Below are 21,583 nucleotides of genomic sequence, written 5' to 3' on the forward strand. Positions count from 1 at the left end.
TGTATGTACAGGGTGTCCCTAAAGTCTGGACACATAGGAAATCTCATTAACTATTATGCTTTTTGGCCGCCACAGATTAAATATGGCTTTGTTGAAATAAGAATGAGTTGAACTGGTACTTCTCAGTGGACGTAAAGGATGGACATATGGAAAGATAGGGTTAGGGTTTGGATTAGGGTTTTTTTGGGGCTAGCATGAATTTTAGCCATGAACGATTCTTTAATTTCGGCTTATACATTTGGTTGTCCAGAATGGGGTTTGTCCATGACGCTGCCCATTTTTTTGAACTTTTTAATCACCTTGGAAAAGCCAAGTGGAATCCTCCTTGGATGACGTTCATTAAATTCATCTGCTGTCTTTCCATATGTCCATCCTTCATGCCCACTGAGAAGTATCAGTTCAACTCTTTCTTCTTCCAGGAAAGTCATGTTTAATCTGTGGAGGCCAACAAAATACAGTTAAGGACATTTCCTGTGTCTCTACACTTTAGGGACACCATGTATTAAGGATGTATTAAGGAATAAAACTCTCCCTTTTAAGTATTTGCTCTCTGGATTATTTGGACTCATCAGTTGGCTTCACCAAAGGTTCACTTCCTTTGGACAAATACAAGAGGCCAGAAAACAGTGACACAATAAATAAACACAATAAAAACAAATGGGAAAATCTGATTTATTTCTAAACCGGAACATGTTATCCTTCTACCACACATTTTGGTAGCTCACATACACACCATCTGTCTGAACAAACAGTTATGGATAGAAACATAAAAATAAAACTGCTTACAGCCACAGTTATCTTTAAAAATATATGGAGAATCTAAATAACAACATGACATAACAAAAATGGTACAAAAGAGGTATGTGGTACATTTAAGGGCGTACAATTTTTTAATTTTTTTTTGCCTCAGGATCAAATTTAGTGCATCTGAAGAAAAAAAACGCTCGAGTCCCTTTCATCTTTTAATAAGGCATATGTGTGAAGCTGATCACGTTACTGTACCGAGACATTTATAGAGAACAATTTACCTTCTTTTCTGAGGGCTGAACAAGGAAAACATGTAGTTAAATTAAACTCAACACCCTCCGATTTCTTTATTGTAAAGTCGAAAATAAAAGAAGCCATCTATGAGCACATTCAATTGAAAGATATCACAAATCAACAGGCTACCACAGAGCATGTGCAACAATCTTCAAGTGCCTCAGGCATCGTCATTCATTCATTATTAACAAAAGGAAATACTGCAACACAGACTCAACCGATCCAGTGCTGTAAAGGTCCATTCCTCTGTTTCTGCTTCCTCCATGCTCCGTTAATGTACAGACAAGAATCTAATGATTTTTTTTTGTTTGTTTTACTGTTCCTTCATGTTTGATTTCGATGGATTTCCATCCCCATGCCACAGCAGCGTCTCTTTGGTTTCCTCACATTCTCTATTGTGACCCCCTTTGACACGATTGTGAAACCATGGGAGGCCTTTCTCTTTTGTTTATTTGCTGTTTTTTTTTTAACAAAAGGAGTCACAACTAGCGCACGAAATGCAAATGAACAATCCATTGAAAGGTTTGCGTGGCAGCCCAGCCTCGAACACAAACAAAAAACAAAAATACCACAAGGATTTCATTGTCACTGGCAACCGTCACAAACAGCAGGTATTTAGAGGGGGAGACAGCGACTTCTCTGTCACTGGAAATCTTTTGTTTGCATGACTGAGACCAATCAGAGGAGTTGGGAGGCTGATTCTGGGTGAAGTTAAAATGAAGGGACTGGGTCTGATCTAGACGGTGGATGAAGGTGCTGCTCAGACCCGAGTCCTTCCGATGACAGAGGTGTTCTCCCATCGCCCCATCGGTTCAGGGTGGAGGGAGGTCGGAGGGACCATGGGAAGGACCCTAAAGAGTCGGCCCTGCCCCCGCCACGCCTCGTCATGTCTCTGACTCGTGGCCCGCCAGTGGGACGACAAACACAGTGATGTCGTCGCCCGAGCCCAGCTTCTCATTGGGTAGCCGCCAGCCGCGCTCTTTGAGGACTCCTCGTGACCTCATCAGCAGGTCCTGCGCTGCCAGTGTGTATCTGAACAACACAAAGAGGACAGAAACAGTCACTACGATCACTGAGGACAAGCACAATCACAAAATACACATTCAGATTCAATTAGAACAAGAAAAGCACTCAGAGAGCTCAGTACTCCACCAAGGCTACTCAGAAGTATAATTTCTGACAAATTAAATCTTGAAACAATTTGTGGCAGAAATCACGGCACGACAGAATGTAGCCATTTAACATAGATGGAAACAAACAAAATTACCTTGCGGCGAGTACAGGCATGTGTACGTTATGTGCGGATACTGAATCACATGACCTAAATATGTAGCAGGCGGCAGCAATTGATGGGACTCAGAAACACCCCCACAATTTAATCAGTTGTTCCTTGTATCATTTCAGATGGATAAGTCCCGATAAGTCTGCAATGGTTGATTTGTAGTAGGATCACAATCATGTGATCGTCAGCAGGCAGCTGATGTAGTGTTCACTTGTTGCCATGGTTACGGTGACACTGTGCTGCTATCTCCCAATGAAACAGAAATCTTTAACAAATCTATGGTTGCATCACTGCCAAAACTTGGTCCTTGTGTCATTTCTGACCTTCCCTTAAAATTTCATCCAAATCCATTTTCTGTTTTAGAGTAATGTTGCTAACAGACAGAGAAACAGACAAATGTAATCCGATCGTCACATAACTCCACCTCCTTGGCAGAGTAATGACAATTAAAATACATTCTGCTTTTTCTCTGTTGTTCACTAACCCTTTGAACCCCAAAACCTACCGGCAGGTTTGAAAGACATTACACCAATTATTGAAGCTAGAAACTGTACCAGCTTAGAGAGTTGGTAGATTATCGACTTTTAATCAGTTTTTGATTTTCTTGTCTTTCATGTGCCATTCAGTTGAAAAACTTGGCAAAACCTAGGCTTAAAATCACAACATTTCATCAAAATCAACTTATTCTACATGTCTCTTTTCAAGAAATCATAAAAAAAGAGTCGCTGGCTCAATCCAGATTCTGTGAAAAACAAAAGGTTCTACGCTCCTCAGCACAACCACAAAACTATTAGTGCCTAAGCTGTGACCAAGAGTCACATGACACAAATTCAGAGAGTGTTCAGCTGAACTGCAGGCTGTGTTTGCACAGAGCAGAGAGGAGGCAACAATGGAAACAAATACAGTTATTTTATGTAGAGTCACTTTTACATCTACGGCCAATTTCAAAAAGGTTGTATATGTTGATTATAGCAGCAGTGATAATTCCTGTGTTTGAGTTAAAGTACCAATACAACAATTCCAAATACTGAATCAGTTACTTAAATGAAACCACGACTAATGTCTTGAAGGAAATGTCTCTTTGGTGAAACTCATTGGCATCTGAAACATTATTGAAGTATCCCATCCACACACAAAATACTTTTTCAAATTATAAAATTCATGTCTTTCCTGATGAAAAATCTCATTTTGAAAAGTAACAAATAGAGTAAAACAGGAGTACAAAGCTTGGATGTGACCATTAAGCATATCGCAAAAGTAACTGAAAGTTGCACTTTAAGATATTTTAGATTTAGTAAAAATGTCCTTAGCAGGTAATGAATCAAATACAACATACGATAATGTGGTTGTAAGCATAGACAAAACTTTTAAAGTGTTTATTAATGTATTTGGCAACACCTTGAACACCTCCAGTGAAGCTTTTATAAATATATGCTGGTGTGTGTGTACAGATAATGAATGACAGAGCAGTAAAACAGGTAGAATTTAAATGTGTCTTCATACATCAGAAGTTCTAACCTTTTTCTAATTTGGGGTCACCCAGACAATTCCATGTTTTCCATGAAAACTCACACTTTTATTCACGTGCTAACAGAACTGCACACGAGTTTTCTAATCATCAATGAGTCTTTTAGCTAACACAATGTAGCATTAGAACACAGGAGTGATGGTTGCTGGAAATGTTCCTCTGTACCCCTTTGGAGATATTCCATTAAACATTTAGAGCTGGAATAGTCATTTACCACATTAACTATGTCTAGACTGGATTTCTGCTCAATTTAATGTTATCTTCATTGTAAAAAATAGCTTTTCTTTCAAAAATAAGGACAAGTGACGTCAAACTTTTGAACAATAGTGTATAAGGGTTGAAGAACTGCAGATTAAAAACACTTCTTTCCTAATATTTGCTCATAACTACATTCTAATATGTTCATATGTTTATGCAACAGGAGATCAAATATGATATAAGCAGGATTCTGCAGGAGACCTATTTATCTGCCACCACCTGGTGGACAGATTCTGCATAACATCGGTAATGTTCATTCAGACTGGATTTATGAAGCAGCAGCTTTCCTCAACATGACAGGATAGAGCATACAGTGGGAACAAAAGCCTAATGTAAAGGATTATTTAAGAGTCTGCATACCTCATGGGATCAGAGGGGTCACAGCAGGATAAGTAGGCAGACACAGCATCTGCCACCTCCTTGTCCGTTGTTACGTCCCACAGTCCATCCGTACCCATGACCAGGACATCATCTGGGCCGTGCTTGTTTTCATCCAGGTTATAAACCTTCACCTGTAATTAGAACCAGTACAATCAGTAAACTTATTCATCATGTTGCTATGATTCCTATAACTATTTTCTACCCAGAATGTCACAAACTGTTTCAAAGCGTGTTCAGCATGAGGGGACTAACAAATGTATAGTGGCACGCATGGGGCATAACCTCCTTTTGCTGCAGTAAAGCTGCTCATGGTTGGTCACATTTTTGATATTAAACTGAGTCACTTCTTTAGAGTGACTTACAGCAGGCATGACATGATCAGATAAGCCAAGCACGAGACATAGAGGTCAAGCAACATCCTGTAATGCCGAGGTGAGGAAGTGTAATAAAAGGTAGAAGGTATACCAAACTCTGCAAATTAAAAAATGAGAAGGAGTTTTATGATACCGATAAAATGCTGTGTGCGCTTTTAACCTCTCATGAATAAAGTTAAAATGGGGAAGATCTGTTTAATAATGAAGAACCACCTGTACTTCATTATTACTCCACTATCAGGGGAGGAAGACGCTCTGGCAGGTTTGTATTTCTTTAAACCAATCACAGTCGACTTGGGCTTAGCTAGTAGGATGCAGCTTTGGTGTTTCCTCAAAATATTGATAGGTGGAAATGTTTCAGAGGGACATTAAAATAGATAATCCACCAAAAAAAACAATCCAACGATCCTGTAGTGAAGCGGATTTGAAAACACGCCTACAGTGGAAGGGAAGGACAAAGCCGCCTGAAGTGGTTTCTACCTGCAGCCGACAGCCGGTGAGACAGACGACAGCAGAACTGGAGAGTTTGTGTTTTTTTTATTCCATGCTTATCTTTGCAAAAAACATACCGCCTACAATGCAACTCCACCACAGACGGTTGAGTTTCTGGTATGCTACGCCAGATGGGGCTAAGAAGGAATTTTATGAAATCTTTGACTAAAAACTGTTGTGAAATGGAACACAAACAAATCTACATGTTAAGTTACACTTTCCATAAGTTACAGCCCTCCTTAATTATTGGCAGTCCTGGTTAAGATGTGTTGAAAGCCTTAAAATAAATTCAGTTTAATTGCAGAAGCATACTCTCACACTGAAAATTGTAGAAAAATGTATTATAGGAGAAGATTCGGTGTTGTTTTGTTGGCAAAAAGGGGGTTGTAGAAAGTATTAAAATCAGTCGTGCTAATAATTTTGGCACACATGATTTGATGCAAAAGAATTATTTCTTAATGTGTGATTTTTTTGCACATTGAATAAACGCACTTGAATTAAAGCATGGATTTTCCTCTTTTTTTCATTGTGGTTCTATATTATTTAGAAAAAAAATGAATTTATTAGAAGCTAAAGAACACATCTTAACCAGGGGTGCTGATAATTATGGAGGGCGCTGTATTTATGTCACATGATTGGGTATCCGTACATAACGTACACATGCATAACACACAGCTGTGCTCACTGCAAGGTCTTTTTGTTAGTGTTTGCATCTACATTTAATGGCCATATTCTATGGTGCCATGTAGGGCTGGGCAATATGGCCAAAAAATAAAATCTCAATTTATTTATTTTTTTAGTCATCTTGGTTATTACGATTTTAATCGATTTTTGTTGTTTCTTTGCGGTCTGTTTGCTATGGCTAGTACCAGCACTCTTCCCATTCTTTAGGATGCCTCTGCCGGAGGTGCTGAAAGAGGTTAGTTGTTCTGCTACTCTTCGTTTTCACAGTACTTTTGCAAACCTTGCACATGACTGTAGTTTGTTCTGTGTCAGTCTTGTCAAAGCAGAACCACTTCCATATAATTTATGTAACATGAGGCCCTTTTCTCGCGACCAACTCTTCGTCTGCTGTTCTGTCCGCCATGACGGGGGTGTGAGTGTTTAGGCGGAAGGAGATGAGAGGTGGAAGCAAACGCCAGTGCACAAGTCGTGAAAGGCAGAAGAAGAATCTGTATTGTTATATAATTAAGCTCACCTCGATTTTACAATTTGGCAAATTTTCAAATCGTCAGGTTTTAAAAAGGCGAATTAATCGAATTAATTCGATTTATCGTCCAGCCCTAGTGACATAATTACCGCCACACATTTTTTCAAGATTTCATCCATTGGAAATGATTTAACGGCTGAGCAGCCTTGGAGTACTGTGCTCTCTGGGTGCTTTTCCTGTTTTTTCTTTGTTCTGTAAAATATTATTAAACTGTGACATATAAAAAAATAACAGCACAGAAGAAACTAGAAATTGGAGTGAGTGAACTGGTTACTTTCCACATGTCTGAGCTGTAAAAAGGCAAAAAAAAAAAAAAAATCACAATCTGACGCAGAGCTTTGGGCAATGCATGTGTCAGGCAGCTGAGTGAAGCCCAGGGCCAGACAGACTGTTTGAATGTATCCTAAAGGCTCCAAAAAGGCTAAAACGGTGGTCCTGAAGCCACTCCTCGTACGGCGTTGAATCTGACTCCTCACACTCACCTCAGGAACACAGGACAGGAAGGGCTTGATGTAGATGTTGGAGTTGTACACCTTCAGGTCATGATCACCGAGCCCGCGGGTCACTCCGATTGTTGCCATGACACGAGCCTTCAAGCACAAACACAAATTCACACAGAGCGGACACACACACACACACACACACACACACACACACACACAGAGTAATGTGGGTTATTGTTCCAGGATGTCCTTCAGTTCCCAGAAAATCCACTTCTGAGGGATTATTAAATGAAGACCATGTTCTTTCACACAATAATGAAAATGCTAAGCAGGTCTCATTTCTATCGAGGCAGACAATGTGTTCTACAAACACCCCGGAGACATGAGAATGTTTTAAACATGCAATGAAAATTAGAATGAAAATAATTTGCATAGAAACAGAGTGAAAACAGACAGCAATATGATGATACTGTCGCTCAGCTTGTTTGCAGGTTAACGTTGAGCAGACTTCATAACCTCTGATCCGTTAAAATGTATTGAGTTGTTGTCCTGGTTTCTTACCTTCTTCCCCTCTCCATATATCAGGGGGAATTTCAGATCATCTTCAACGATTGTCTTATAGGCCCTGCAACAGAACAACAGACGGAAGGATTCAGATGGAAGGTACGGAAACTGGAACAAAGCTGTCATGATAATTGGAATAACTGATTAAAACGCAAAAGAATTCCTTTTAAACCTCTGAACACCAAAAACCCCAAAAACCAGCTGGTTTTTCTTTTTGTTTTGTATTTTACTCCATCAAGGAACGGCAGAGTTTATGACTTGTCTGCCTGTCTGTTCAGGCGCTATTGGGCTGAACTGCAGGCTGTGTTTATACAGAATAGATAGAAGACACGTACTGAAACAAATGTAAAATGCAAGCAATAAAGCATCCATAGAACCGAGTGTCATCAAGTTTTTTTTCCACTATTGGCAATAACTGGGGCTTTTAACATTTGTAATTATATCTACAGTATGCAGATTCACCACTTACTGAGTCACAACACGTGTAGGGACTTTGGAAAATTTTGCACATGTTGGTTCTAAGTTTTTCCTTTTTTTTTTTGTAAAATAATGGTTAGTGATACGTGGCATTAAAAGTTCGATATTTTTGAGTTCTCTCTGAATATGGCTGTTTCCCCAGAGGTGCAGGGCTTTATGTTACAACGGAAAATGAGGTCACAGTGAGTAAAAGTGTGACAGGAACAAGCAAACAACTAGCAGACAATAACCGACTGATTAATCAGTGATGATTAGAATTGTTAATTATGCCCTAGTTTGAATTCTATTCTTATTTTCTTCCAAATGCTCAACCAAACTGTCCTGAACTCTTACAGGAAGTCAGACGCAGAGTACAGTGATGAAAGGAGTGATTAACTGTCAGAAATGTAATTAACAAGGATGTGAAGGTTTACCAGCCAGTCATGGTGTGATCTCTGTAGAGCATCTTTTTGCCGAGCTCGCTGTGCTGGATCCTTCGAGGGAACTCAATGTGAGTGAACTCATTACCCAGGAGCTCCGGCCTCAGGAAGCCCTGGAGTGACACACAAAATTAGGAAATCAAACTAGAGAAAGAAAACCTTCACTTAGGGAGTCTCTGTAAAACAGGAAAGGCTGCAGGACTCTGTGTGTGGTGGAAAGCCTGCAGTGCAGTAAGCTGTATACTGAACATAAAAAAAACAGCTCCCCGTTTTAGCAGCAAACATCATCCACCCACTCTGTGACTCACAACTACAAACGGCTACTAAAACAGGCAGACGACGATCAGCAGTTTGTTTTAGTGTGATACAGTGCTTTACTGTCAGTAAAACATCACTTAAATGGCAACTGCTCATTTTCACCCTCCTTCTTTGACAGATGGCCACACACTGACAGGATGAAAAAATACTATACTGTGACATAAACGAGAAAGAATACCAGATACTGGAGTCGTTGTCTCTCTGACTCAGGTGTGAATTCATTCGTCATGGGAATAACTTCATTATTCCGTATGATTATGGCCCTGCAGAGAGGAAGAGGGAGGAGATACAGGAGGGAGAAGCTGGTCAGTCAGAGAGCTCAGTGAAAGAGCTTACACGATGCTGCAGTGTGTAGAGTGAACCCCAGGTGGCACATGAAGCCACTCTGACAGCTCTGCCTCACCTGCTATCTCCAGCATTGGCTACGTAGAGCTTCCCCATTAAATGAATGGCAGCTAAGGCACAACACCCACCGGAGATGGCGTATGACGCTTTTTCCTTTTCAATTAGGTCATCCTAAAATAAAGACAGCAAAATCAAAGTGAGAACAAAAGGCTGCCTGAACCTCATCACCCCAAATAGCTCATTATTTTCTCCATACATATTCATACTCAAAGCTAAACTGTGGCGCTAATGAAGAGAAACAAGGAGGCTTTGAAGAAAACACGGTGCAGGCTGTGGGCTGTTTATTATCCGCATCATCTGAACCAGACTGGGAAATTGCATCAGAGAGGATCATCATTTCAAGCTATCAGACTGAGACTAAGCAGATTCAGCTTATTTGTCCAATTTAGATGCTTTTAGGATAATAATCAAGATTCAAAACAATAGCAGTCTGCAGTCGTGCTAGTGGCTGTGAGGCAGAGACTCTGAGATAAATGTCAGCATGGTGAGATTCAAACAATGACAATGAAGCATGCTGGTGTTTAGCAGGACTGATGTTTACTTTAAAAAAAATATACACTACTGTTCAAAAGACTCATGTTTTCCATGAAAACTCACACTTTTATCCATGTGCTAACATAACTGCACAAGGGTTTTCTAATCATCAGTTAGCCTTTTAGCTAACAGAATGTAGCATCAGAACACAGGAGTGATGGTTGCTGGAAATGTTCCTCTGTACTCCTATGGAAATATTCCATTAAAAATTTCCAGCTAGAATAGTTATTTACCACATTAACAATATCTAGACTGGATTTCTGATTCATTTAATGTCATCTTCATGGAAAAAAATACTTTTCTTTCAAAAATAATTGCATTTCTAACAGACCTCAAACTTTTAACTGGTACTGTTTGGTCAATAATCAAAGTATTGGATAAATGAAAGTGAAAATTTGGCCAAAACTTCATCATCTGGTTAACATGAATGTCTTCCAAGGTTATTCAGCCAATAGTCGCCATGACGATTTGCTTAAATCACAAACATGAAACTCACGTTGGTGCAACAGAAAGCCTCAGAAGGTCATCAAAGTTATTTGAATTTATACCAGGAACCAAGAATGTCTTTTCAAAATTTCATGGCAGTCCATCAGACAATTGTTATTATATTTCACTAAAAACTAAATATGCCGACGCCACAGTGGTGCTATAACAAAGTCAGAGTATCGCCAAAGTCTCTGGGTTTCAACATCTGCCTAATTCATAGTTTCAGTGGAAAGAGAGGCGACGGATACGTACCAACACCCTGACATAGCCACGGCTAAAAAAGTGTTGAAAGTGAAAAATAACTTCTTTCTACTGCCCTTGTTTCAAACAGAGCAGCTACATTAGTAAACCAAAAGCTAGTTTTGGGTGCTCATGTTAAACTCTCCAATTATGCTGCCGTTTTAAGGTACAAGTGTGCAAAAAAACATGTCCAGCAGTGCTTGAAATAGGCCAAGTGTTGTTTACTTCTTTTCTCACATGCATTGTTGATTCTCATCTGCTCACCATCTGTTTGAAGGCGGTCTCTATGACTCCCATCACCAGACTCTCCAGACTAACAACCTTCTCCATGTGAAAGCGCACAGTGGAGTCGCTGACGGCGTCGGGGTCCTCCGGCTCCTTGTCGGCTCCTTTCTTGGACTCGGCCTGGTACGGGCTGCCGTTCTTGGCCAGGCAGATGGGGGGTGCGCTGCTGGGGTTCTCCAGGAGGTGACAGATTTCTCCCAGTCGGTCTCTGATGAGGCGGTGGAGAAGCTTGGAGGCCATGATGGCAGCGCCAGAACCAGCGTGTCCATCAAACACCCCCCAGAAGTGGAGAGGGATTCCTGTGCCATCCTATAAAACAGGAGATCGGCACAGAAATGCATAAATTAAATCTGGTAAAAGACGAATTAGTAAGATATAAAATCAGAGAAACATAATCCCTATGTTATCTTGGTTTAAAAAGCTCCTATGAGATTACAACTCTGAACAGAAGGCGCAGATTTATGGGAGTTTACAGGCACTGGGTCTGCAGCTGGCCACAATTCTAAATATAAGCAATGTGTTTCTTCCATTTCAGGTCTTACTGAACAACAGCCACAGTCAAACTTGATTCTAATTTCTAATTCAAGTCCGAACCTCTCAGTGTACATCTGTGACAAATTGTTTGGTGCTATGTGTGTAAATGCGATCTCCACAAGGACTGATGGAAGCACTACAAACACTAGCAACTCCATCCCATCGGGGCTTTCGCTGCTCTGCTCTGACAATGAGAGGTGGAAAGGCGTTGCCACCTTTGTGTTTGCAGGCATGTTTATGTGCCGACTTTGGTCCGCCTGACTCACAGCTAGAGACATCTGCTTACCCCTCTGATGAGAGAATCAAGTGGGGGAAGGGAGCAAAAAGGGATGATGTCATTAATTTACACCAAATGGAGGATGTGCGTGTGCAGGTCTAACAGATATACTGATCTGAATATTGCACGACTTCAGTCACAGAAAAGGTCAAATCTGTGGTTTAATACATATTTTTTCTTACTATTAACACTGCAATAACTGACTTGGGAGCTTTGGAAACAAGGTGTACAAGCAATACTAAAAGTGACACTCGATATTGATTATTGACCAATAACTGATATCTGGAACCACTGCACTTGCAGCAAAAATGAGAATCTTGTCAAATTTAGGAAAAGTGGACGGTCTCAAATGCCCATCCATCCACGCTTAATCCTCAATAGGGTCGCGGGGGGGGGGGGGGGGGGGGGGGGGGGCTGGAGTCTATCCCAGTTGACTTAGGGCGAAGGCAGGGGACATTCTGGACAGGTCACCAGTCTGTCAGAGGGCTACACATAGAGACAAACAATCCTTCTCGCATTTAAACCTACGGACAATGTAGAGTTACCAATTAACCTCAGCATGTTTTTGGACTGTGGGACGAAGCCAGAGAACCTAATAGTTATAGAGGTGGAGGCGAGCCCTCGCCTTCACTCTGCTTTCCCCGTCTTCTTTTCCCTCTCCCAATGGGCAGAGATCCAGGAAGAGGAAGTGTAGTAAAGGTGGGGGAGTGGCCTGTTAAGAGTTTCTCTGGGATCATGCAGCCATCTCAGGTAAGTCTGTGTTGTAAAGTGGTGGCTGTGTCTTTGACTTTTTTCTTGTTAGATGGCATCAACAACTAGCAGTTAGCAATTGGTACTTGCATAGATGAAGTCTGCTTGTATAGTGTCTGTCTGTGGTGAGCTTGGCTGAAGTATTTTAGAAATTAGCGGTTAGCATTAGCATGCAGCACTGGCAAGTTTGGTGAGCTGGCTTGTATAGTTTCTTTGTCAGTAGTAAGTTTGCTGTGGGCATTGTAGTAGTCTTGCAGCTAGCATTAGCATTTAGAGGGGTTTGGAGAGTTTATAGGGATAGTTTCTTTGTCACTTCTTAGCAGTTGGCACTAGGTATTCAGCATCTTGCGCTAGCTAACTGGTAGCATTGGCACTGGTCACTATCTGGAGCATCTCCTAAACTGTTTGGATTGTGTAGGAGCAGTGTGAACTGGCAATAGGGGGGTGAATCTGGGATGCCAGAGGTCACTGCCCAGCCTCCTGGAGGTGTTGTGGGGTTAAATAGGCAAAACATTGCTGAAGGGAGGTTTCCACCTGATGACCTCCAGAGATGTTAGGAATCACTGCTCACTGGTGTGTATAGTGATGGGTGATGGATCCTTGGTCCTTCATTGGGTGCACATCCTTTGTTTGGAGCACAAGTGTCTTGTGTTTAAGGTAACCTGGACTGTGGGAGGAAGTTGCATGCACAGGGAGAACATGCAAACTCCACACAGGCCATGAACCAGGGATCTTCTGGCTGCAAGGTGACAGTGCAAACCACCGATTCACTGTGCAGCCTCTGGTCTCGAATGTGACTAATTTAACTTTATTTACAGTTTATATGAATTGAATTAAGATAACTTTTCAACATGTGCCCCTCAGTATTAATTGGTAATCGGCCAGGCCAATAATCATCCAGCATTTACACAACACTTAGTGACTTTATCATTATCCACGTCAGTTGCAGAGCAGACCACCACTACTTCCTCTAGTATTCCTGTACTACTAAGACTTTCTAGGTGCTAAATTTTCCACTATATGTTCAGCAGTTAGTCATTGTCTACTGTCATCCTTTCTCATACAGGTAGTCATGTCAGCCTTTGCTAAATGAAAACTATTTTACTACACTCACTTAAGGAAACTGGTTCATTGTTGTGGAGAGGAAAAATCTAATGCTAAGTGAGATCTGCTACTTTACAAAGGAGATATGTTAGGACAAAAAGCCAAAATCATGGCTCAATGAGGACTTCTAAGGAATTACAAGAAACAAGGTGAGTCTGTCAATTCCAGATACTATCTTTAAAGAGCACTAGTGGGTACCAGGTAGCTGTACTGCATGCATAGATACTGTGAGGCAGTCTTAATGTACTGCTGCGAAGAGTATATTGTGTTTCAGGCAGCAAAACAAATCAAAATACCCTTCAATGACATCTAACAAACCTGTTTAGGACTTTACCTATACTGACATCAGATTTAAGAACATTACAGTTTGCTCACCCCGTTGTCCTCCAGCAGAGTGGAGTTACGATGTTTGCCGGTCGGTTTCCTCACAAACACTTTCTCACAAGAGGCCTGGTCCTCGTTCAGCATGCTCTTCCCTGCATTGATCACCCTGATGGAGAAAGACACGTTAGAGAAAGGTGAGCCCCAACGTGATTTATGGTGTTTGCTCTCATTCCTCTGACCACATGAAAACACAATAGCAGCCAGAAAAATGGAGAGGGAGTGGGAGAGGGACGTAAAAAGTGGGGCACGATGCATCCAGGTCCCAGAGGAAACTTGCGGGAGGGATTAAGTGTTTTTTATTGTGAGCTGATGCCTGTGGAGGATAATAGCTACAGAGTGATGCGCCGTTTCATACTCCAGCGCCATCATCTATCTTGGCGTGTGCTGCAGCGGCTGAAACTATCGACGTAGAACAGAGATGTGGAGAATGCAGAGCCTGCAGGAAATGCTACTTAGTAAAATGGCGATCGACTTTGATAAAAACATCCAGTTACGCCATAAAAGCTGCAGATATGTTGCACAAGTGCATGCTCAAAGAGTCTTATCACACATCTCGTTTGGCCATACAAGTATTTCTTCATGCTCGGCCTCTGCAGATCATGTTACTTTATATTGCTAAACATTCTTAAATGCATGGTGTACCGTTTCGTTTGTAGGCAACCATTGGTTTTAAATGTCCCCCATTCACTTTGAAAATCGATTTTTTGAAGTTGCTTGAGTTGGAATACAATCCATCAATGATTAAAGTGATGGATTATATGACTGGAGTTTCAGAATGTCCCTAAAACTCTACGTAATTCTTTTTTTTTGTTATTTACAGGCGGTGGAACAAGCTGTAAACAGATGACACAGTGTATTATTACACTGAGTTGCTATGGCAAACATGTTAGCCAACAGTTGCCTAATTACACATTTAGGAGACACTAAGCAACATTTGTGTTCATTAGGAGTCATGTTTCTGGCCTCCTTGTGGATCTAAGTTTAATATTCACTCTCTTCACGTCTGTTTCCATCAAGGGAAATATCTGGCTCTTTAGCTGAGATGAGTCGGGAGATAATACTCCTTGACTTAATCAATTTGAACAACATTATGCGCTCCAGTTTCATCCACTGCTAATATAAAAATATCGATTGAAGCTGCTTTAGCTTCAACTAAAGCAGCTTCCAACTGATTTTCACACTGCACTGAAGTGAATAGAATAGCGGGAAAACTACACGTACGATGCAAACTGTTCAGCTGTCCCGTGAAGTGTATGTGCTTTGTAGGATGCAGGCACCAACATGAAAACATCCACCGCACGGTCCTTTAAGCTGGAACATGAGGCTGACTTGGACAAGCTGCAATCTGGACCTCATGCTGGCAGATTATGTAACATTTTCAGTTTCAATTATAGATAAATGCCACATTAGCTGGATAATACAGCATAATACCCACTGCGCAATTCCAGTAATTCAAGTATTGTCATTAAGATTCCTTCGGAAACTTCCGGGGAGACGGGATTAGCAATTTATCAGTTACTGCTGGGATCATCAGAGGAGAAGGAAAAGAAACAGAGGGAGACTGGCAGCGAAAAGGAAGGAAGAAAAACTCAACAGTCAAACAAAGCAGATGAGAAACGCGTAAAGGATCTCCGACAGCGAGAGATCTTCTCCTCTTTTCACTTTCCATACAATTCATCATAGAAAACGGGTGCTGGTTGGCCAGAAGCTTTGATATGAAAGAATTACAAATACGAGGCTCAAAATGCAACTGCTGCCCAAATCTGGATTATAAAAAGCCCTTTCACTTTCTAATCAGTTGAAAGCAGTGGACAGGCACCACAGTGTCCTGCACTGCGCTCTCTGCATTAGGACTAATGACAGGGAAGAATTTAAAATCGCCCGATTGTCGACTAAACTTTCTGCCAAGGCTGGGACATTTTCAGAGATCTGGACGCAGAGCTGGGGAGAATCAAGTCTTCATGTGTGCTGGAATACGATCACAGCAAATCCACAATGTTCTGCCAGCACTTCTTTTTTTTTTTTCCTATTTGGCCTGGCCGTGTGTTTTGCTATAGCTTCTCTCTGACTTAGCAGTTTGGTCTTTTTTTATTTTTTTTATCTTTAACGGCAGGCAGAAAATTGCGCTAAAGCTCTGAGGTCTGTTTAAAGTTAGAAACCAATAGTTTGTTTGTTTTTATTTCTGCTGAATAAATGCCTCTGTTCTGTAAGCTACAGTGCGTTTGGCTAGTGGACACGTTGGGATTAATTACATTATGCAATTTTATACTCATTTGGAGAGGAGATGAGGTCGAGTGTGAAATGAAATGTTGTCTTTGTCCCATGTAATAAATTCTCACACTCTCAGTTAAGAATCAGCAGTTTCTCTGTTTTGAGAGCAGTCACATGAGCTCAATGAGCTATAACTGGACACAGAGTTTGCTGTGTGGGAGGATGCCGTTCTAAACGAGGAGTTCAGACCTCCCTGTAGTGTGATTTAACTCCTTTACATATCTGTGTTTCGATCATATGTCTACACAACCTGTGACTGAAAACCATTTTGGTCATGTTTGGTGCAACAGCAGTTCTCAGTGTGAGCCCTCCTACTGTATATTATGCAAGGAAAGTTCAAAAGAGGAAGCTGACAGCTCCAGTGAATTCTTGAGTTGCGGCTGTTGGTCATTTTACTCAACGTCAGAGATTTGATGAAAACATTTAAAGGTGCCACTTAAGACTAAAGTAAAATATAAAACTGTAGATTAGAATAAAGTCAGAATACACTTCATGTCCTATCATAACTGGGAAAAGGCTGTTTAAGTGATACAGAAAGCCTTTAGTGGTTGGTTGGGAGGCAGATCAGTGGTGCATTTAACCCTCCTGTTGTCCTCATTTATGGGCACCATAAAATATTGTTTCCTTTTCTGAAAAACATCCAAAAATTCAGCTAAGAAATTCCCCAAGTTTCTGAAAATTTGCAAAACCTTCAGGAAGAAAATGGGTCCTGTGGGACGACACGAGGTTTAACTGGAAAGTCTCTGAATCAACCCATTTAGATTTTGAGTTGTTGACAATCTAAAATATGGATGTGACCCCTGTAGCTGTGAGCGATGTTTGCATGTTCCTCCTTGGCTCGAGACTCTTTCGGCAAAACTTGTGGTCAGAGTTTCAAATGCTCTGAACCTGTTTCTGCAGTTTGGCCTGCTCTGGGTGTGTCTTTAATCCCTCTGCTTGTGCCACATACACGTTTCACAGCACAACAGTGGACTGTCTGAGCGGATTTTTACAAATGAAATGTGAAAAGGATGAACCCCTGGTCACTGCTGAATGGAGTTACCTCAGGTGGAAGTTGGCAGATTGACAAACACTGCAGGGCCGGTTACATAAAGTCTTTCCGCGCCCTCAAAGTAAAGCCTTCATGAGGAACGCTAAAGAATTAGACTAGTCATATTTTGAATTCTTTCTCAGGGAGAGGAAGCTGCCTGTCACGTTTGTGAGGCACACGGTGCAACGCAGGAATGAAAGCCGACAGGCGAGACATGACAAAAACAATTCCCACGTAGAATAAAATCAGGCACTAAAGCGACTTGTGTGCCGTTTAGAGCATAACGCAGATACTATAATTAGAGCCGGCTGCTACTTGTAAACTGTGTCCCACCGTCAGTTTAGAATCTGGAAACAGAACAGTGTTGATTAAAGAACGTAAAGCACAAAAACAAGGAGTGGGTCATATAAACTACAGGTAAACGGTAATTAAGCTTAGCAATGCACAACAGAAGGGCTACAATTAACAATTATCCCGTCGATTCATCTGGAGCTCATTGTCTTGCTTTTTTAATTACTCTTTTTGTCTGCAAAAGAATAAAAGATGGGAAAAAAAATGTAATTGAAATGTCAAGTTGTTGTTGTAATTTCTTGTTTTGTCCAACAAACCGCACAAATGTGTTCAATTTACAGCGACACAAATCAGTAAAGGAAGTCATAAGAAGCAGCTTTTCTTTTGCATTTAATCTTGAAAATCTCATAATCGCTATCAGCAGTTGTTGATTCTCTCGATGAATCAACTAACTGAGTCAATACTAAATTATAATATACACTGAACATATGAGCAGTGACACTTCCCATAATATATACACTTTTGGGGTCACTTAAGATAACAATAAATGAACGATAAATCCAGTCTAGACATTGTTAATAACTATTTTAGCTGGAAACAGCTGATTTTTAATAGAATATCTCCATAGGGGTACAGAGGAACATTTCCAGCAACCATCACTCCTGTGTTCTAATGCTACATTGTGTTAGCTAATGGTGTTGAAAGGCTCATTGATGATTAGAAAACCGTTGTGCGGTTATGTTAGCACATGGATAAAAGTGGGAGTTTTCATGGAAAACATGAAATTGTTTGAGTGACCCCAAACTTATCAATGAAGCCATAAAGCGTTTTATGGATATACTTTAACTGCATACTTTGTAAATGCTTCTGTATATTGAATTTAAAGCATAACGAAAGTTTCATTTTCTCTAAATCCCTTAAACAACATAATCACGTCTCTCCTTTTTCAGCACAGAGTTATTCTCTCTCTCTCTCTAATTATCCTCTCTACCTGTTTATTCCCTTCAGGCTGTGAACGCTGCTCTCTGTACCGCTCTTCTAGCATCTGTTTTTTTCATGAATTCTTAATCATATCACATGGAGTTACCACATTATAGGCAGTGATCAATTCTACATGGGGCTACAGACATATATATAGCATGAGTTATCTAAACTTGTCCACATGCCTCCCTCGGCTTAAATCCAAAGAGATGTGTTATGAAAAACCTTGAATTGATTCTGGGTACATGAAATCCTTTTAGCTTTTAAGCATTTGCCTCCTCAAATTCTGCTCCTTCTCCCAGTGCCAGTGCCTGGAAACGTGCCTCCATTTTAAATAGTATTAAATAGCCATTTGACAAAAGCACTTTGAGTGGCTTACAGTAAGTGCACTCACAGATTTATGCCGACACAATGCTGTACACCGACATTATAGCACCAATTAGACTCGTTATCTGGAGCGTCTTACACCGGCGTGGTGCTGAAACCGCCGACAGATTTCACAGGTTCAAAACACCACTTGACATTAGACTCCATGTGTCGGCCTCATTTCTGAGAAAGGGATCTTGTGAATCTTTGTACCAACCCTGGACTAAAACTGGTCCACATACAACAACAGACTGAAAATCTGCCCCGTCATTGACCAACAATGACCATGAATCCTCATTACCAGCAGAATGACGGAGGGACACTAATTAAGTGATATCAAAGTAGAGGAGTTGAATGGAAGCCAACAGGGCGGCCTCCAGTTGGACGGCATCCACCTCCACCGTTTAGCCGTCATTGTTCCTGATCATTACAGCACGAGGGGAGTAAACGGCAGCGGACAAAAGGGTCGCGGCAGAGAGATGCTTGAACAGATAAATCCTGCTCTGTGAAGATTACAATTTCAGCCACTCTGACATGGAGTTTTCGACCAGCCTGCACACACACGTCATAGTTAATTTACCACCATTTGAACAGCCTTATCAGAGCTGGATCAGCTGTGTGGGCGAGTACAGAACTTCTCCAATCGATCCCAAATCAACACTTGTGCCCATGTACAGTCTTTACGGCCAGACAACACTCATAATTTGGCATCAGTGCTGCGTTGTATAAAGTCCTGGTGTTGCTGAACTTGTACTGTCATTTATTTGGGACTGCTGTTGGGTTTTGTTTGCTCAGCGTGATGATTTAACGCCGATGGTGCAGATTTTTTGGGGCTTTTTACACTTAAACGAGCAGCGACGGCTGATGAGGGATCAGACCAGCCGATTATGTTGTGTTGTAAACAGCACCGCTAATGCTGTGATTACAGCTTCGGTGACTTCATTTGAGGCAGAAAGCAGATAAATTTCACTGATGATGCTGCATTCCCACGTCACTTTTCTACCCCTGCATTACTCCGTCCTCATGCGACCTTTCATTTTCAATCTTCTGTGACGGTTAGCATCACAAATCTCAAACCCTGTCCCCTTCAGACTTTCTGCATGAGTCAGCTCTTTCTGTGTTTGCACACCGGGTCATGCAGAGGTTCTATAGCCCACATACTGCTGGACCCAAGCCATTCAGCCCTTCATAACTACCCCCCCCCCCCCCCCCCCCCCCCCACCGCAGGAGAGTGGAATGTGTGAAAATGTTTTCCCTCAGTGGGAATCACCCGAACAGTACATTCGGTGTGTACATTCGGCAGTGTGAATGAAACAGTGCTGCATTGTTTGTACCTGTAGAAGTACTGCAGGTGTATTCAAGTATGAAAGCAGCAGCAGGAGTAAAACCAAGGACATCTGCACTGTTGGGCTTCATGTGGACACAAAGGCTTTGGGTATGTTTCAAAAAATGCACAATATTCACCTTTTTATATATAAAAAACAGAATGGCTGTAAATAAAACATGGCAGGGAGGCATTAAATGTCATAACAGGAAGCATTTTGTCTGAGACAAGCTGCTTCATGTTAACATCATGTATCCTCCAGCAGCTCAGAAGAGGAACACTGAGGTAGAAAGTGGCCACCGTTTGGCTGCTGCAGTGCTGAGAGCTGCTGCAGCGACCAAACGGTGCGCAGGCCTCAGCAGGGAAAACACCAGCTCACACATCATTTCACGTTTGTTTGCTTTATCAGTGACCGTCAATGGATGCCTTGAGCCACTCACTCTGCGTATCCCGTCTGCCAGGGGAGCCTGCTGCCTCTCTTTAACGTGAGCACCGGCCGTGACGCGTGCTCGGTGGAGTACTGCAGGAGCTCCGGGGAGAGGTCCAAGAAATCCGGGCGGCCGTAGGGGAAGCGCGGCGGCAGGCTGTCCGGTCCGCAGGGCTGGCCGCCACCTGGGTGATGGTTGTGGTGGTGGTGGTGGTGTCCGTGAGGCATCATCCCTCCGACCAGGTTGGACATCGCGTTTTTAACTTTGTTCATCATTATCGGCATCGACCACAAAATTTAAAAAAAAAAAAAAAAACCCCGAAGACGATCCGGACGGAGAATTAAACGCGATGCGATGTTACGTTAGCGAAAGAGGAGGAGGAAATATAAGACAACAATACATAGCCTGTGACGAGGATCATTTCAGGAAGCGATTTTTTTGCCCTCCTCGGCCCCATGTGACAGCTTTCAGAAAGACAGACGCGATGTTTTCCTCATTCAGACAGAGTGAAGCCTCACTGGCTGCCTGCGTAAAAGGCTGTAATCCGGCAGGAGGCTGAGTCTCCTCTCAGAAGGCTGGGCTTACTGGGATGTAATGTCACACACACACACACACACACACACACACACACACACACACACACACACACACACACACACACACACCCCGAAATGTTTTAAAAACCCTCACAAGAAATAAGTGTGTTTATTGGCTGCGGTAGTCACAAGGACAGGCTGAGCATGAAGAATGAAAGTCTGCCAATAACGAATGCGGAAGATGCGGCGATATGAGGATTTATGACCATTCATGGCCATCCGCAGCCCATAATACTGTACAGGACTGAATGTAATCCTCACACACTGAATAACACACCCAAATCTACAGATTAACTCTTCCTGGAACAGAATTTAACATGAAAAGCTATCATCACGTCTGTCATTTATTAATAGGACAGTCAAAGCTTATTGATTAGAAGACCTTTTTGGGTTGCCAGGTTGTGAACAATCTCCGGTGAGTGTCTGTAAACAAATACGTGCAAATGAGTCACATTTGCAGTATATTCACTCAAGCACATTGACATTAAAAGTATAGCTGAGTGAAGTTAC

The 21,583-nt window shown here is 41.7% G+C and overlaps 1 protein-coding gene across 1 annotated transcript; it reads right to left on the reverse strand.

Moving 5' to 3' along the window:
- Window positions 1–658: 658 nt before the first annotated feature.
- Window positions 659–21,063, reverse strand: ppm1j (protein phosphatase, Mg2+/Mn2+ dependent, 1J). Its single transcript, XM_022204392.2, has 10 exons — window positions 20,490–21,063; window positions 13,778–13,892; window positions 10,717–11,046; window positions 9,191–9,303; window positions 8,966–9,050; window positions 8,464–8,582; window positions 7,571–7,634; window positions 7,049–7,156; window positions 4,470–4,621; window positions 659–2,073 (listed from the first exon to the last, which is right to left on the reverse strand). The coding sequence occupies exons 1-10, from the start codon at window positions 20,759–20,761 to the stop codon at window positions 1,926–1,928; spliced, it is 1,506 nt and encodes a 501-aa protein (XP_022060084.1). The 5' UTR covers window positions 20,762–21,063; the 3' UTR covers window positions 659–1,925.
- Window positions 21,064–21,583: the final 520 nt, after the last annotated feature.

The sequence above is a fragment of the Acanthochromis polyacanthus genome, chromosome 5, assembly GCF_021347895.1.
Source record: "Acanthochromis polyacanthus isolate Apoly-LR-REF ecotype Palm Island chromosome 5, KAUST_Apoly_ChrSc, whole genome shotgun sequence".
Lineage (NCBI taxonomy): Eukaryota > Metazoa > Chordata > Actinopteri > Pomacentridae > Acanthochromis > Acanthochromis polyacanthus.

Bases quoted from the DNA above. Each gene is read 5' to 3' on its own strand.
- ppm1j (XM_022204392.2), bottom strand. From the start codon at position 20,761: ATGCCGATAATGATGAACAAAGTTAAAAACGCGATGTCCAACCTGGTC. The intron at 9,304-10,716 runs GTGAGCAGATGA...TCTTTATTTTAG, and splicing joins AGACCGCCTTCAAACAGATG to GATGACCTAATTGAAAAGGA. The intron at 8,583-8,965 runs GTATTCTTTCTC...GTGTCACTCCAG, and splicing joins GACAACGACTCCAGTATCTG to GGCTTCCTGAGGCCGGAGCT.